We start from the raw sequence: 18,357 nt of genomic DNA, 5'->3' as shown, positions 1-18,357 counted from the left end.
GTTTTCTATGGATTGATTTACTATTTGGAATCATTTCATGTTGACAAGTTTTTAAGATTTAATATGATTTTTATTTATATCAAATGCTTGAACTCCTTAATTTTTTATGATTTGGGAATATATTGAATGATTAATCTCTTCAGTAACATGCAAATTGAATGATTTGCACAAACACTATTATTCGATCTACTTTACGCTTTGTTTAAATACTTTATTGTTTTATCTTCCAATTAGGCAAGTTGGCTCTTTACCCTAATTGAGTTAAAAATAATCAAGTTCATATGATAAAATACTAGGTGGATCATTGAATTTCTAGTATTTTCTCCCCCTTAATTTCTCTTAGATTTATTTTGTTATTTTTAATTGTAGTTTTAATATTATCTTGCAGTTCATTAAAAAAAAAAAAAAAATGATCTTACTCTATCTTTGGGTGGAAAAACAATCAAAATACAACTATTTTTATTTACTACTAAATAGTAGAGGTTTTTACATCAGTGTCGATCATTCCTTGTGGATCAACCTCAGACTCACCGAGATATTATTAGTTGTGAAAAATCTGCACTTAAGTTTGCAATATTTTAATCGCAACATGAGGTAAGAATCCTTTTGTATGGGGGAAAAATATAACAAATACTAAGAATAGTCAACTATAGAGCAAGTCCTTGAATGGGGTAAAAATCCCTTTGTATGGGGGAAAATATCAAAAAGAGTGAAAAAATAGTCCCCTATAGAGCAAGTCCTTGAATGGGGTAAAAATCCTTTTGTATGAGAAAAAATATACATGTAAAAAAGACTAAAAATATTGTCCTATAGAGCAAACCCTTGAATAGGGTAATAATCCCTTTGAATAAGGGAATAAGTAACAAATAGAACTAAGAGCCAATGAATAGGGCAACAATCCCTTTGAATGTGTGAAAAATGTCACTAGGATGATTAAGAATGATCTCCCTTTGAATGGGGCAAGAAATAGAAAGCGACACAAAAATGGTCTTTCGTAAAATGATCTCTAGTAGAATAACCTTTGAATATGGCAGTGGTAGTTCAAACAAAAGAAGGAATAGCAAATGAAACCCAAAAAAGAAAAAAAAAAATTCTTTGGAAAGGTAATAGTGGAATAATTGCTTTCTTTAGAAATAAGATAATAAGAGAAGAGAAAAAGGAAAATGAAAGAAAAAAAAATGGAGAAAAGAGAAAAAGGAAAATGAAAAAGAAAGAGAAAAGGAAAAAAAAAAAAAAAAAAAAGAGAATGAGAAAAGGAGAAAAAAGAAAATGAAAGAGAGAGAAAAGAAAAAAAAAAAAGAAAGAGAAGAAAACGAAAGAGAAGAAAGAGAAAGAAAAAGAGAAAAAGAAAAATAAAGAGAAGAAAGAAAGAAAAATTATATATATATATATATATCTCATACGTGTAGTTGTGAATAATACACATGATCGAGGGTTAATGTTGATATCCAAATTTTCACACTTTAGCCAATAAGTAAGGCCTAAACCCCAGCAGGTCAAGTCTTGGAAAATGGAGAGAAAATATGAGGATTAACACCTAAATCCATGTCTCAGCTAAATTGGCTAAGAGTAACCTACGAAAGGGTCTCGTTGCAGAATGCCTGGATATAAGGATAAGTGGGCCCATAAGTGACACAAGACCTTATATTAAGGAAATGTCATGAAAAAGCCCAAAATGGCCCAACTTTGTATAAATGAGTTAGAAGAAGCTAGAGAAACCTGGAATCTTCATTGAACATTTCAATGAGAAGAAAGAACACGACAAAAAGAAGAAGATTAGAAAAGCTAACAGGTAAAACAGAGAAAAACAAAGCATAGTGAAAAAGTAATAGACCCAAAAAGGGAGACTTCCTAAATTCCAACTACAGAAGAGAAACCAACAAATAAAGTAAGGTAAAGCTGGGTACTTCAATGAGAAAGCATAGAGGAATAAAACATGCTGTGAATAAAAAGGAGAAAGCTCTCAGATATCAAATGCTACAAAATGCCCAACGAGTAAAGTAAAAAGATATCAAACGCTGCAGAATATCCAACAAGTAAAACATTATAGAACAGGAAAATTCCTAGGTTTCAAATTACAGGATGAGATCAAATGGGTAAAGCAAGGTAGGCGAATGGGTTCACCCAATCTGTATCCCAAACATACAAAGGAGGTTTAACTTGTCATTACCAAGATTTAGGGAGGTGTGGTCTCGCGAAGGGGAGGAAGATCCTAGTTGTGATAATTTGCCACAACTATTTAGAGATTGCATTTGCTGGGAAAAGCACTCATACCAAAAGAGGAAAAAGTTGTGGATTATCACGAGGTCCATGTCATAGGATCAGTTCATACCAAGCCAAATAGCAATAATGGTCTTCCACCATTTACGCTAAATAGAAACCAAGTTATAACCATGAATCCACCAAAAAAACCAAATAACTCTTCCGTGGTTGTAACCCAAAAAGGAGAGGAAAAATAGTCAGTAGAGATAAACAACATGTGGCTTGAGAAATTGAAAGGAAATCAAAAAGGGTAAAAGACCCACTCAATTTCAAGTATAAAAGGAGTAGATTACCCAAGGGAAGAGGAAACATGAGGGGTAGAGAGAAAAAAGAGAACAAGAAGAAAGAAAAATAACGAGAGAATATAATGAAAAATAAATAAGAGAAAATTAGTAAAGAAAATGTTGAGAATTTGTACCTAGTAGAGTACTTGCACTCTTCTCTAGAAAACACCTTGAGAGAAAGAGATTATCGCAGAATAGTAGTATTAATATTCACCACTAGGAAAACTTCCTCTCTCCCACAAGACACATATCTCTTGAATTTCTCAATATTTATCTTAATATGGCCAATCTGACTCACATTCCAAACCTCACAATTTTGTGCCAACTCAAGGCAATAAGACTATGTGAGTTGGATTTGAAATCTTTTTGGCCCAATTCGTTCTACATAATGTATTTTATACATATGTGTGAATACATATATGTATATATACAAATATATATAAGTGTAAATATATAAATATATTTGAGAATATGTATGCCAACATGTTGTAAACTAACATTTGATTGATGAATACTTTCTTTGGATTTTAGATTTTTTTTTTTTTTTCCTTTGTGTGCAGACTTATAATAGTAAAGTGAGTAATGATCAATCTGCATAAAGTAGAAAACAACCCATTATGCGGAGAAAGTCTTGTTACAGAGCATAATAAATGTTCCATTTGCAAAAAGTGGAGAACAACCCCTTATATGGCAATAGAAGAGGAGAATATGTCCATTTCGCAGCAATGCTCCTTGGATCGGACTTAATGTTTGTACACAAACTGGTAGCGGTAGAATGGGACCCTAAAGCACATTTCACGGAAGTGTCAAACCCAACTTCATTCTTAGAAAAAAAAGCCCAGACTAGAAGATATCCAATAATATCAAGACACATGTCTAAGGTGTAAAAACGATCCTCAACACCATTTCATGACACCACATTAGTCTATTGAGCACATGACTGAGGAAGTTAGAAGCACACTCAACTCTTTCTCTGGTTGATTTGTAAACCATACTTTAGAAGCCAATTTTATTGATATTCATAGATGAACTTTTTCTTTTTTATAATATTATGAAAATTGATTCGCATCTTATTTGGTCTAGATTTTGTTTATGGACCTTTTATTATTTTTTTATTATTTTTATCTTTTATAATTTGAATCTTAAATGCCTATATTAGAAATATCAAGTTGTGTCAATAAGTTGAGATACAAAACTCTCGGCATAAATCACTCTTTTTGTTCGCCCATTTCTTTATCTAGCTTTTTTTTTTTTTTTTTTAAGATTAGGATTGAAATCCCAAATATACTGGTCGACTAATAAATTTTATTAGTGAAGCTAATTGAAATCTATAATTTAGCTTTGTTTTATGAGAAAAGTTAACGGATGCCTAAGGACATTGATTTAAGAAATATTTATAGAAACTTTTTATGGGAAAAAAAAATCTTTTTGACAAATTTTAATATTTTTCATAAGAGTAGAATCAAAATATTCCTAGAATAATTTATTTTCAAATGACTAAGGTAGTGTTTTTTTTTTTTTTTGTTTTGATAGGAATGACATTTGTTGTTTGTTCATTAATCATTATCAATACTCTTATTTCATTAGTTGTTTGTTCATTAATCATTATCAATACTCTACTCTTATTTCATTAGTTGTTTGTTCATTAATCATTATCAATACTCTTATTTCATTCTTGTCTTAATGAGTATTAAAAGCGGATCGTGAAAATGACTGATTTGTCAAATTTCAAACTATGTCCGCATCTACCATAGCATATGTAACATTCGAGTCAAATCCATCGAAACCGAGTCTTATATCTTTCGAAACCGCATTCATAAGTCCCGAGTTCTTTGCACAAAAAAAAAAAGGTTGCCAAAAATGAAATAACCACGAAACCGAATCTTCAACAAACGAATTCAAGAAATCGTGGTCAATTATAGTCAACATTCTCTGTCTCTTCCTTCCTTAAAGACCTTTCCCACTCTCTACTAGACTCTATTATTATTCCCCAAAACCCACTTTCACACTCTTCACTCTCACTCTCAGTTGAGAACTGCACGTGACCCGTGATCCACACTGTCACGCCGACTCCGTTTCACTTCAGGCAGGTACGTCTCTCACTCTCTCTCTCTCTCTCTCTCTCATTGCATTTCAAACTATGAAGTTAATGGGTGTGATTTGGTGTAAATTTCAGGGCATTTTTTCGTTTGATTCTCAAACTGTAACCCCTAAAATTTTTTCCACAAAGCTTTATTAGGTTCTTTCTCTGTTCCTTATTTTCTAGCTTTCGTTTTGGGTTAAGAATCATATTCTCAGCTTCCCATGGTTTTTTTGTTTTTCACCCATATGAAAAGTAAAACCGACTTGAATCAGAGATGCCTATATTGATGCACAATCTTCTGTCATAGGAAGAAAACCCTTTACCCTTTTTGCAAGTTATCAATCAAATCTCTAGTAAACAAGTTGTTCTTTGTTGTTTTCTTTTTCATGACTCTTACTGCAGAATACTAATTATACAGTACCTGGGAGTACAATAATGTTGTTCTCACATACTAGTGGGTCTTTCCCAGTGTACACATTAAAGCGGAAAATGGGGTCTCCATTTTTTAACGACCCGAGTAATTATTAGGTACTCCCGGAATACAGCTGACGTGGCACTCTGCATAAAAATGCAAGCTACCTGATACAAGAATTATAATCTATTTAGTACTCCTGGAATATAGGGACATGTTACTAATTCCTCCGGGAATACTATAAGTTTCTTATTTTTATAATAAATTCCTTGCATTTATTGATGTGGGATATCATGTCACTATATAAAGCTATGCTTGAGGTACATTCTTAGGGAACCAGATTACTTTCCACCATGGCACTTTAGGATGAGTACCTCTAATTGCATTCCTAGCTGATAATAGGCTATATATTCTCCTTAAGTAGATTGTTCCCATGTTACATGATCCTCTTGAGTAAAAAAGATATGTATGGAAAAAACTAATACTTTTGATCTAGCTATGGTTTGGTTTCTGATCATGATAAAAGCTTAGTTTCATGCTTCCTGCCTATGATGAAATTGGGTTATTGGCTCTTGAAGTTCCTCATAAAATTGTGATTTCAAAACATGATTTTTATTTTATGTATAAGTCATATTTCTTGATAAAATCTCAAAAGTAGTTTAATCATGAAATCATAGTTTGTTGCTGCATCCTTTTATTTGATGTTCTGATTTGTCTGTATATTGAATAGAGGCTCTACTGTAATTGTCTAATGGCGTAGTTTATTAGGTTCTCCTATATTGATAATAGGATTTGGAGGAAACAAGTAGGCATTTCCGCTTTGTTGAATTCAATGGTAGAGATATAGCTCTATTGCTTTTATCTCTTTATTTTCGTTTTGGATTAGCTTTACATATTTGGAAGAAGATGTTCTGCAGTTTTTTTTTTATATATATATATATATATATATATTTTTTTTTTTTCCATCATTCTATTTCAAGTCTGGAAAGAGATAGAGAATCACTTCTTTGTAAAAGGAGACCCTGCTGGACAAATTAAACTCTGAATTTGAAATAGCTTGTTTTCTGTTGATGTAAATGATTGCATATTTTTGTACTAAAACAAGAATGGTGTAGTTTTATTTTTTTCTAAGTTTGATTAGTTACATTGTGAATTTTACGAATAAAAAACTTTGCAGGTATTCTTGGTGGGTCATATTCGGTGTTGCAATTCATGTTGTTGCCTCTGGATGTTAATTTACTTAGAATTGTTTAGCTTTAATAAGCTGTCTCCGGGATAGTGGTTTTGAGAGAATATTGGTCATGAGAATGCTGGTGGTGACATGCTTGAACCAAGGGAAGCTGATATACCTGTATTGTTTCTTGTCTTGGTTGTGCTCCCTTTGGTTGCTTACATCTTACTTGGAAAATGGAGTGAGGTTACAAAGAAGAGAGAAAGAATAAGTTTGCTAGCTCAATTGGCTGCTGAAGAAGCTTTTAAAGCAGAAGCGATGGCTGTGGGTAATGCTATTCCTCTTGTGTCTTCTTCAAAGAGTGGACTTCATGTGTGTGCGAGATGCTTTGCTCCTGCTAAAACCCGCTGCTCTAGATGCAAATCTATTAGATATTGGTATGTCTTATTCCTTGTACTTTTATTGCAACAACTTTTTTTCTCGAGCACTGTATTCTTGCCATTGTTGGAATTCGATGAAGTAAACAAAGTAGGAAAAATATTGTCAATAAGATTAAGAACAGCGCCAAAATATTTACATCCCCAGATTTGATTGGTAGAACTTTTACTTCACTTTTGAAAGAAGTAAAAAATTTTCTGATCATGGATGGTGATAATTGCCAGTTCCTGATGAACTGTGCCTTGCCCCTGCCCTTCATCTGACATGTGTGTTTATCTCCTTGATTCTGACCTAGGAATTGTCTATTTGGTCACTCAATAAATGTCCTCCCTCTCTATAGCTTGTCACTGTATATAGTTATGAATGAATCACTGTATAGGAATATTGGAAGACTCTTGGAAGTCTTTGCCTGAAGTAAGATACAAAAGTGAGCTATAGGATATATCCAACTTGGCAATTAAAATCTAGATGTGAATCTTTTAGGAGTTTTATTTGAATGGGTTACTTCATATAAATCATTTTGGCTTTACTATACATTTTTTACTTGAATTCTTGAAATAGTTTTGTTGATATCGACATACCAGATACCACTACAATGCTGGAAACCTGTTTCTTTTAAAATGCTAATTATATACCTGCTAGTTTGACTGAAATGTAGACACTTTTTTGGATACTGATAGCCCAAGTGAATAATACTCTGGCTAGTACCACTTTCCAACTTTCGCTTTCTATTAATCTTTGATGGTAGTGTTTAGTATGTCTTTGAATTGGCCTTGGTTGCGCTCTAACTGAACAATCATGGCTAATGAAAAATGTGTTTGTGTTTTTTTTTTTTTGGAATAAATAAATATCAATTCTCTAGGTTTGTTAGATGCAAATGAGCCAAACTGAGCCAGATTCTAGTGTGTCTGAGCTTGGCATGCTTCCAGCTCAAACAAGCTTCATCAAGCCTGCTTGTGCTTGGCTCATACAAATATTTCCAAGCTTGAGCTCAACTTGGCTTGTTCCACTCAACTTGAAAATGACTAATGAGCTCAACTTTAAGATTTTTAGAGTTCAAGCAAAGTTCTTTAGCAGCCTATTCTATTCCTTTTACACTTCTCAGAAAGCTGACGGTCAAAGGTAAGAAAACAGGAAGGAGATTAAAATAGAAAAGAAAACCGAACAAGTAGCAGCAATGGCAGCTCCATATGGGACGTTGGCATGAGTTCTTGCCGCTGCTTTAGAAATTGGTGTTGAATTTGGTATGAGGGAGAAGGAGTGAGGGATACAAGTTGCTGGTTGATTTTACTTCACTCTGATCTCTTCGACTGAACCTGGAGGAGACTTCAATCATTCAACTTTAGCTTCTGAAGGAATCATGTCACTTGGAATTCCGGAAAGTGAATCTTCTTTGATACGCTGTTCTTGGTATGAAGGATCATATGGTTTAAAATCAAAAGAAAAAGGGATTGTGTTTGAAACAGAAATAAGAAGGAAATGAAGAAATTTACACCATTTTTTTGTATAAATACACAGTGCATTAGAATCCTAGGAGTTCTCCCTTATTTGAACATATCTGTTTCACCTACAAAAGAAATAAAAACTAGTGTGCATTTGCAGGTGTTTTATAGTAACTTAATTGTTAAATTTGTTAGAAAACATTTAAAAGTTTTCAAATCCTTTTTCCAGTGAATTTGTCCTGGATTTTATTTAATCTTGTGCTTTTATTTATTTATTTTTTTTATATAACTAATTATTCTCTTATAACTTTTACATCATGGTGGCATCGTGGTTTTTCTTGGTTGACTCCATGGTGCAGCCATCGATTTCACTGGTCATTTTTGTGGTTTAATTGGAGGTCTAGTAATCTAGTTACAAAAATGTATCTTTGTTCTTATTCAGTGTTATTAATTTGTATTGGTTAGTGTTTTGTAGAAACACTGGCCTATAATGGTTACAGCCAAGCAATTGGAAAAATTTCTTGGAACAATCTAATATCCATTCATCATCCTTTGTTGGCATTTTGTGGATTTAAAAATAAAAAGGAAGAAGCACTTTCAATTGCTCCCGTCTACTTAATAAGTATTTTGGTGCCTGTTTTTCTAGAGATGTTAACTATCAAGGTCTTTCAAGCAATCACTTGACCATCATGGGGAGTGAAAATACTGAATTCAGGAGTTTTGGGGCCAAACTTTGGGGGCTCCAAAATTTAAAATTGGAAGTTTAAAAGTTAAAACCCAAAACTTTTTTATTTTTATTTTTTATTTTAATTTTTAAAATTTTTTTCTAAGTAAAAAACCCAAAACTGTTGTTAGAGAAGCTTCATATTTATTACTTTCATTTGCTCATGCATTTTCTTTGGACCCTCCCACTTTGCTCTTGCAGGCTTATTGTCTCCTGTTAAACCTATTACCTTTACCTTGACCAGCTCTAGCACAGCCTATTTCTCATGTTCTTCATTTTGGTTTTTTTGAATAACCATAGGGGTATAATTACTATGAATAAATTTTGTATGAGCAAAAGTAGCAATGAATCAGTAGGATGTTCTTTAACATTGTGATGTGGCCGATGAGTTCTGGTCCTTAAGTCTTCACTTTGTTTGGAGTGCATTAGGTAATGCCTTGAAGGATGAAGGATGTATTTGTTTCCCAGAAAGGGAGGTCTGCTGTGGCGAGAAGGGTGAGATTTGCAGGGCTTCCCCTCTTTGTATCATGTGAACAATCCAGAGAGAGGAATAATCATATCTTCAATAGTACAGAGTAGACCAGGAATTCTTTGACAAGTATTTTTAAAGCACTTTATATGATTGACTATGCGCTTTTGGAAACTAGCACTGTGATTCTTTTTTAGAATTTATAGCATTCATGAATTTTTATATTGAAATTTGACATTAGGATGTATTATAATCATCATTTGTATGTATTTTCTCTTTGATTGAAATGTTTACCTATCATTTTTCTTTTGAAAGAACTTTGCACAATTATACATGCTGTAGATTTGCTTCACTATCTTATTGAGAGGAGCCAAAAAAAAAATCCTGTTTTTTGAGAATCAATAGCATTCTTGAAATGACTCGGACTCTGAAAGTTTATCAAATTTTGGACTGATAACTTTTTTACAGTTCTGGAAAGTGTCAAATTATCCACTGGAGGCAAGCTCACAAGCAAGAGTGCCAGCAATTGGAAACTACTAGCAGCTCAAGCTCATCTCCTAAGTCTGTCTCAGTCGAAGAATCCCTTCATGGCAGGGTTTTACTTAATGACTACATGAACTCACAGTTCCTTGGTTATGATAATGATCAGGGAGAAAAAGTTTCTGCAGATGATTTAACTTCATTAAGCTTTGGTGTTCCTGGTGTTGTTGATTTCTCTACAATTGGTAACTCTCAAATCCCCATTCTTGAGAGAACAGTGAACAAACGGGTGTCTCATAAACCCCAGAATGAAATATTGAGAGGAGAGGATAAAGATGTAATTGACTCTTGTGAAGATGCCTCCAAAAGTAGGGCTACCCATTTGACTTCTGATTTTATTTCATCAAAGGAGGCATTTACAAGGCATAGGGTCAGTATCTTTGGAATTTATTATTTTATTTTTAGCAATAATTTTTCTCTGCTTATGATATAATTTCTAATTGGCTGCAGTCAAGAAAGAGTGATTCTGTTGTGTCAGAAGTAGAAAATTTAAGAAAGCACAATGTCAATAGCTCTAATGTAGGACAAGCTGCTTCAAAAGATACGATGCATGGGAGTGATAAGTATATTACCCCACCTCAGAATACATTTGAACCAAGAAAAAGTTGTGGATTCTCAAGCTCATCATGTTTGACTAGAAATGGAACAAATGCACATCAAATGGAGTATGATCAGGATGAAGGAGATTTACTTAAATGGGAAAATTCTACTAATGCTGAAAAAATAAATTTCAATAGCTCCTATGAAATGACTGCAACTAATGGAAACGTAAATGCTAAAAGTGGGTCACAAGCTTTACAGGCGAAAATTTCTAAATTGCCAAAATCAACAATGAAAGTTTCTGGAGAGCAATATTGTTCAGAATTAGAGAGGAAAGGACATGTTGCCAATGAATCAAGTCAGACTGGTAACTTTTTTTATTTTTTTATTTTTTATGTACCTTGCACTTAATTGTTCCCCTAATTCTGTATGCATTTTGCAGATGTTGCCAGAATGAGAGATATCAAAGCTGCACAAGGAAGCAATGGGGTTGAAAGGATGGGAATTATGAAGATGGTTGGTCTAAGAAAGTCAACCAAACTTACCAGACAAGATGCTCCGATAAATAATGGCAAAAGAAACAACAAATTAAAGGTCAATTCTGGTTAACCCTACGTTATTTGATTTTGTTGCTTCCTCTGTCTTAAGTAGTTAAATGGAATTTCTCACATATTATCTGCTATTTTTCTGTATCAGATGCTGTTTCCTTATGAGGAATTTGTAAAGTTCTTCCAGTGTGAAGTCTTTGACCTATCACCTAGGGGCCTTTTAAATTGTGGTAACAGGTATTACCACATCTTACTTTCTAAAAGAAATGAAGACTGTGTTTAGCACTTGTAGTTCAAAAGTACAAAACCGGGAAGCAAAAACAATAAGAAACAGAGTTCTTGTCCCTATTGTGTGCTTTTGTTTATAAACTTAAGCGACGACTAGAATTTGCTGTACTTCATGCAATTGTCTGTCATTAGTTTCTTGCTTTTGTATTCTTTTTGCTAGACTCTATAGAATTTATTGAAGACATAGTGAACATACAAGGTAGATGAAACGTGAAAAAGAAAGCAGATGTAAATATTTGGTTGATCAACTACATAGATCCATGAATGAAAGTACACATTTTTGAAAATTTTTATTGGGGTAATTCTAATGTATTAGACATTTGAGAATCTTTCATTCTATTCTTTATTGTTTATTTTTTATTTTTTGCAGTTGCTATGCTAATGCCGTCTTCCAGTGTTTGACCTGCACAAAGCCTCTCATCACCTATCTGATTCATAGATCACATTCAAGAGCATGTACTCAAGTCTTCTCATTTACTTTCATTGTTAGATTGTCAAATGTTTGAGCTTTACTTTTGTTTTGATGTTGTACTTACTCTGGTTTATTTTATTCATGTTAGGTTGTGTAAAAGGTTGGTGTCTCATGTGTGAACTAGAGCAACATGCAGTGATGTTAAGAGAAAGTGGGGGCCCTCTGTCTTTGAGCAGGATCCTTATGCATATCCGAAGTATTAATTTCCAAATTGGTGATGGAAGTCAGGAAGATGCACATGAATTTTTAAGGTCTATTAAGATTTAGTAACCAATTTTGTCTTCTCTTTTTTTTCAATTTATTTCTTGTTAACACTGGTTTTGGTTCTCTTTGTTGTGTCTGTTTCCTTATATGCAAAAATGGAAAAGACTTAGTCAAATTTGAATTAAAGAAGTATCTTATGTTGATGATGTTCTACATCAGTTTAATTAAATAAAATTATATAATGCTGTCTTATCCAGGCTTATTATTGCGTCAATGCAATCTATATGCTTGGAAGGACTAGGTGGCGAGAAAAAGGTTGATCCTATATTGCAAGAAACAACTTTTATACAACATATTTTTGGTGGCCGTCTTAGATCAAAGGTGTTTATTTCTTCTTTTAACTTTTGTCTTAAAGCTTGGTTGTGAAATCTTTTTTTTTTTTTTTTTTTTTTTTTTTTCTTACCTACAATGATCATCTAAAGTTAATATCAATGTTACTAGGTCAAGTGTATGATATGTCATCAAGAATCAGAACGATATGAAAACATGATGGATCTCACATTAGAGATATATGGTTGGGTTGAATCATTGGAAGATGCGTTGACTCAATTTACGGCCACTGAAGATTTGGATGGAGAAAACATGTACAGATGTGGAAGGTTTGATGACCTTAGTTTATTAACTCTTAGCGTAACCATGTATTGTAGAAGTTAAAAGTTTTGGGTTTCAACTCAAATAGCTTATAAGCTGTTCATATATTTTGATGTACAGATGTGCTACATATGTTCGAGCTAGGAAGGAATTGAGCATACATGAGGCTCCAAATATCCTGACAATTGTCTTGAAGAGATTTCAGGTACCACTGTGCAACTGCATTAGTGATGAGTCGGAGGTCCTGCCATATGTTACTGTGTCTTTGTGATTCTCTATTAATTTCAATTAGACATTAAACATCAGTGCATGAGATCATGATTGAGACAGAATTAGATTTGAGTCTTAATTTAATTGTCTACAAGTGGTTGACAAATTGCTTTGCAGCTACATAAGTTGCTTTTATTACCCATTAGGTAATATCAAGGAAAAAAAAAGATTTAGTAATGAGAAATTATTTCTCAATTGGCTCCTCTCAGTGTTTCCAATGGAGACCCTCCCCCAATGATTATATTATCAAAGGTGAAGCCATATGCTATCTCTCTGTTTTTTAGAACCTACACAAGGGTCAACACTTGAAAGTTGAAACATGGGACACCATCATGTTTTTACTACACTAAATGATTTCTGGATTTGGCTTTGGCACATTTTCTAATAGATATCTACATGTTTTATGCTTGTGAAAAAACTTGTTGGAATCTTCAATATTGGATTTTGCTTCATCAGGAGGGAAGATATGGGAAAATAAGTAAGCGGATCACTTTTCCCGACATGTTGGATATGATTCCCTTTATGACTAGGACCGAAGACATGCCACCACTTTACTTGCTTTATGCTGTTGTTGTGCATTTGGACACATTAAATGCATCTTTCTCTGGACATTACGTGTCATATGTGAAAGATATGCGTGGAAATTGGTTCAGGATAGATGACACTGAGGTAAATTTTTCTCCTTATAAGTGTTATGGGATACGTTGATTATGTGTTTCAAAATTTATTTTATTTTTCTTTTAAGAATTTTTGTCTTGGCATTTGACCATTTGAAAGATGCATTTGATGGTTCATTTCGACAAATTTTTTCAAGGCATGTCACTAGTCTTTTGGATGGTGTTTTTCCTCTTCTGTTGTTCATAAAAATTAGAAAAAAGAAAAAAGAAAAAAGAAAGGTCAGTGATCATTGTTTCTAATTGATGATTTGCTCTTATCATTTGTTGATCCTTTGTTCAAAATAATGGAACACATTTATACTTATGTTATGATTATGTTCCAAACTTTAAGAATTGATAGTCTGGTTGGGTGTATTTTTTTGGGTAAATTTTTATCTAAGAGAATCAGGGGAACAACAAAAATTGACTTTGGAAATATATTCTTGCAAGATTGCTTGTATTCTTGAGGTTTTAATACAAGATTTAAATACTCCCTTAAATATGTGATATTGTCACATTAACCTTAAAATTGATGCATCAATGCCAAAGATGCCTTTTCAAGCTAACGATAAAAGCATGAATGAAGACCTGCATTTGTCAATGTCATAAAATATATCTCTTGTCTGCAAATCAGCCGTGTTGGTCAACCAAAAGGTTTATACCTGGTGCACAAAGTTCCTACTTATGCAAGGTCTAGGAGAGGTGGATGATTGGTAGACAACCTCACATCCAATTTTTGGCAAGGCTAAACATAATTAGATTCTCTTTATAGAAGTTCAATTGAATTAACTAATTTATATAATATTTAGCGTTTCATATCAAAATGAAAGAAATTTCAATATCAGTCTTAATTTCTTTAGTTACTGAATGTGAAAATCTACCTTATCTAACATTAGGTTTGGGAGTTTAAAGAATGGGATGGAGTATGATTTATTTTCTTTAGTATGTTTGGGAGTTTATATGAGAAGAAATAGAAAAGAAAGAAATATTTAATTTCACTAATATATCCGTCACCTTTTATTTATCTTCTTATACTAGAGATACAATCAATATTTCAACTCCCTTTCATTAAAGGAATGCTTATTTTTTCCACTTTTAGGAGGAATGCTTAAGAGGGAATGAAATGAACATTCCCTCCTAGTCATTCCATTCCTTCCTACTAAATTCCCAAATAGGGAATAGATTGAATATTCTAGAAAGATCCCTTTTTATCCACCCTTCCAAACAAGCTGTAAGTGATATCTATATCATGTATCGTAAACTCTACATGTTCCATTAAATTTTTTATTATGCTTTTTGCATTGAGTGTGATGACACGTTGCTTATTCTTCCTTTTGGTTATAACATTACAACCAACGTAGATGCTTAGACATGGTTCTCTTGTTGATGATTGGTGCCCTTACCTATTCTCCAATTATAGAGTACTCCCTTCTAGCACGACCTTGTCTTGCAAAAAGAGGAGTCTTTTCTTCTTCTTTTTTGATAAGTATATAATATCAATATCAATGAATGTTTTAAGTTATGAATAAATTGTGATAGTATTAGAAGAGTTTCAAAAAACCTCACTTTTACAGATTTTACAGTGCATTCTATATATTCACCTACCAAGAGAAACTTTTCTCATAATAGAAATTAAGTGCTCTTGCATTGCAGTTGAGGCAATGTAAAGAGAGCTTTTTATGCAAAAATAAGTTGTACTACTTATAAATTATAATCATATGGTTCAAAATTGCTTCTTTAGTTTACTAATATCTAAATGACCCAATCTGGTGTTTACAACGAGGCCCTCATAAGCTAAGTGAGCAGTAAGGGGTTGATGATAATTGTGAATTCAGAGTTTTGCTCAGTCAACTAAATGCTGTGGCAATGAGGTCGGAAGCCTTGTCATTTAATGCATCATGTTTTGAGATTTATCTGGAAAACATCTTTAATCAACATACTTTTTTAGGATTAAATGCAAATATATTTACTTTTAGGAGATTATGTTTCTTGGATGATTGATATACATATGCGAATCTGAGATGCTGTAGGAGAGTGCTAGTTGAGATAGCTATATTTTGTTGTTTCAAATGTGACATCTCTGTATAATTAGTATTTATGCCTCCATGAATTGTTAAATTGACATATATATATATATATATATATAATTGAAATATCCAAATTGTGTCCATTATGGTTTTGAATGAGTGAAAAAAAGTGAGGAATCCTCTAGACTTATTTTATGGATGTGAAACTATATGATTCACTTGATATGGTTCTAGCTCCTATTCACATAAGCAGATCAGAAACAACTGTCATAGTCAGCCTTCATGTTCTTATTTCCCCTTTATGCTTGACATGGTTCCTCTCAATGCAAATATTAATGGTTGAAAAGGTTGGGACTACACTTAGCATTGATGTTCCTATTGTTTCTTATGATTTTCTGGTTTAATGAATTGCATTGACAGGTTCAGCCCGTGCCAATGAGCCAGGTGATGTCTGAAGGAGCATATATCTTGTTTTACATGAGGTATGCATTGTCTGGGGCTAAAAGTCCTCACTTAATTTTTTTTTTTCTTTTCCTTTTTCTTTCCTTGTTTGTTTGGTTACTCTTGCCCTTTTTTATATGTTGCCTAAATTAACCCTGTATATCTATATCACTCAGAAGTACTTTGTTTGATAAGTAATGACAAGTACTTCCCAAACTATAGTGATGTAGATACTTTGGGCATTTCAAGGGAGATCAGTTCTACTTTTAGTATTACATCATATAGGCAAGTGTATGTTGGACCTCTTTTTTTTATCACTTATGTCAAAGGTCAAGTCTTGGTGTGATGGCAAGTGCCATCCACCAAATGCAATAGATCAGGGGTTCAAGTTTTTGAATTAGCCTCTCTAATAAGTTGGGGGTAAGACTGCTTACCATGACCTCTCCTAGACCCACAAAAGTGGGAGTTTGTGCACTAGGTACAACCTTTTTTTATTTTATTTTATATCAATCTCCTTACAAGGATTTCAGTGGATCCCTCCCCTGTATCTTTATGCTATGTCTTTTTGTATATATTCTTTTGCAATTCATTTATATGCTCTTCAGATTGTAGATGCTCTATGATTTTGTTTTAGGTCTTGCCCACGTCCTCAAAGAACATATATTGAGAAAACCATCCAGCAGCAAGTTCCTGACTCTGCAAGGAACTGCATATCAAAAGCTCAGAAGCTTGCAAGGACCAGTCAAAGCAGACCTAGCAGCCAATCTGTTGGCTTACAAGATTCAACAAATCCAAGACCAGATATGCCTCCCCGTTCTACCAACCATACTTCAAATGGCATCCTCAAGAGTGCTAGCAGAAATGTCCAGCCAGTGATGGAAGCATATGCTGAACCAGTCTGCATGGACTTCTCTAATGCAACATCAAGTGATTGGTCCCTCTTTACAAGCTCAGATGAGGCCTCATTCACAACTGAGAGTACTAGAGATTCATTCAGTACTGTAGATTATGCTGATACATGCAATGCAGATACAATCTCGTCGATCTTCAATACATTATATGCACCAGAATACTCCCACAATTCTGATTCTTGCAGAAAAGTTTCAAATTGTAGACCACACACGAGGTTCGTTTCTGAGCAAAAGGGCCATATTTTGGACTCATATTTGTCAACACAACCTCTTGACAAAGTACAGAAACGAGTGCTTTCAAAACAGGTCAGTGATCCTTCAAGCCAATTCCCTTCTGACAGTAACTGCAACATGTTTGTAAAATATGGGAGTAACCCAATACATGGTTTTGAACGAACTTCTGATCATTGTAAACTGTAGTCCATGAAATTTAACTACAATAGTGATAAGTTAGCTAGGGAGTTGCCTCAAAATTTTTGGTTTTAGTACATTGTTTTTGGGGCTTGTGATTATATTAGAATAACAAAAATTTATTCTTGTTAGCATTGAAATTGTTGTTAGGAGAAAAGAGCTAGCAATTCACAAACCGTCCTGTTTTTGTGTAAATTGTCGACTGTCAGAAAATAAAATTTTCATTAGGTTTGCTCATGAGTAGCTCAGAGACAAACCTAGTATTGTAACTTTTCTACAAGAAACAAAATTGCAGGAGTATTCTGGAGCATATAACTTGTTGAAGATTGACTGAATTGCATCTATATTGCATGAATCAGCATAATCTACAGCACTGAATGAGTCTCTAGTACTCTATAAGCTGTAAATGAGGACTCATCTAAGCTTGTAAAAGAGGGACCAATCACAAATCGTTCTATATTTCACTGGATCTTTAAAACAATTGTTGCTTTTCACTTTATTTTTCTTAGCAATCAATTAAAACCTTGGGGAATTCAGTCTAATAGTTTAAGAGCTCTGCTGTATTGAATTTAAATATACTGTAATCAAATTTATTTATTTAAATCCTGCATCCCAAATTTTTGTCCTTAATGTAGCTGTAAATTATTCACTAACTGAAGCTGAAAAGTGTTTCCGAGTATTAGCTAAAGTGGATCAATTGGTTTTAGTTTGGTGTTTCTCATTTGAGTTGTAGGGATTATATTTGTAAGCCCCTTGAGGATTATGATTTTGTAGGCTTCTGAAGGATGTGGTAAATTACTATATTCATTCCACCAATTGTGTTCCATTTACTTCACTTCCACAAAGCACTACCAATTGCATTTTGCCTAATGTTTACCTGGGCTTTGTCACTTGTGTATTGTTTATCTGTGAGGTAAAACTTGATGGGACCATGCTAAATATGCAAAAGTGATTGTGTATTTGAGGCTCAGATATGTCCAAGAAATAGAGATTTTGTCTGCCCATCGATTATTTTAAATGGAAGAAAAGGCTTAAAGCAAGAAGATGCTCTATCTTCTTATCTTTTTATAATAGGAAATAGGAATGGATGCCTTTTTTAAGCTGGTGCGGGCT

The 18,357-nt window shown here is 33.5% G+C and overlaps 1 protein-coding gene across 2 annotated transcripts; it reads left to right on the top strand.

Moving 5' to 3' along the window:
* Positions 1-4,514: 4,514 nt before the first annotated feature.
* LOC115986427 (ubiquitin carboxyl-terminal hydrolase 15) lies at positions 4,515-17,874 on the top strand. 2 transcript variants are annotated; one of them, XM_031109432.1, is made up of 14 exons: positions 4,515-4,636; positions 6,219-6,649; positions 9,754-10,195; positions 10,276-10,723; positions 10,808-10,959; positions 11,062-11,150; positions 11,572-11,657; positions 11,762-11,924; positions 12,135-12,258; positions 12,379-12,536; positions 12,649-12,733; positions 13,255-13,467; positions 15,902-15,963; positions 16,557-17,874. In XM_031109432.1, exons 2-14 carry the CDS (start codon positions 6,363-6,365, stop codon positions 17,251-17,253), a joined length of 3,006 nt encoding a protein of 1,001 aa, XP_030965292.1. In that variant the 5' UTR covers positions 4,515-4,636; positions 6,219-6,362; the 3' UTR covers positions 17,254-17,874. The 2 variants fall into 2 exon arrangements, with proteins under 2 accessions (XP_030965292.1, XP_030965291.1); XM_031109431.1 differs by having other exon boundaries at positions 4,516-4,636; positions 10,276-10,732.
* The last annotated feature ends 483 nt before the right edge of the window (positions 17,875-18,357 follow it).

Source organism: Quercus lobata, chromosome 4, assembly GCF_001633185.2.
Source record: "Quercus lobata isolate SW786 chromosome 4, ValleyOak3.0 Primary Assembly, whole genome shotgun sequence".
Classification (NCBI taxonomy): Eukaryota; Viridiplantae; Streptophyta; class Magnoliopsida; order Fagales; family Fagaceae; genus Quercus; species Quercus lobata.
The sequence above is the reverse complement of the archived record's forward strand: the minus strand, read 5'-3'. Positions and strand labels throughout refer to the sequence as shown.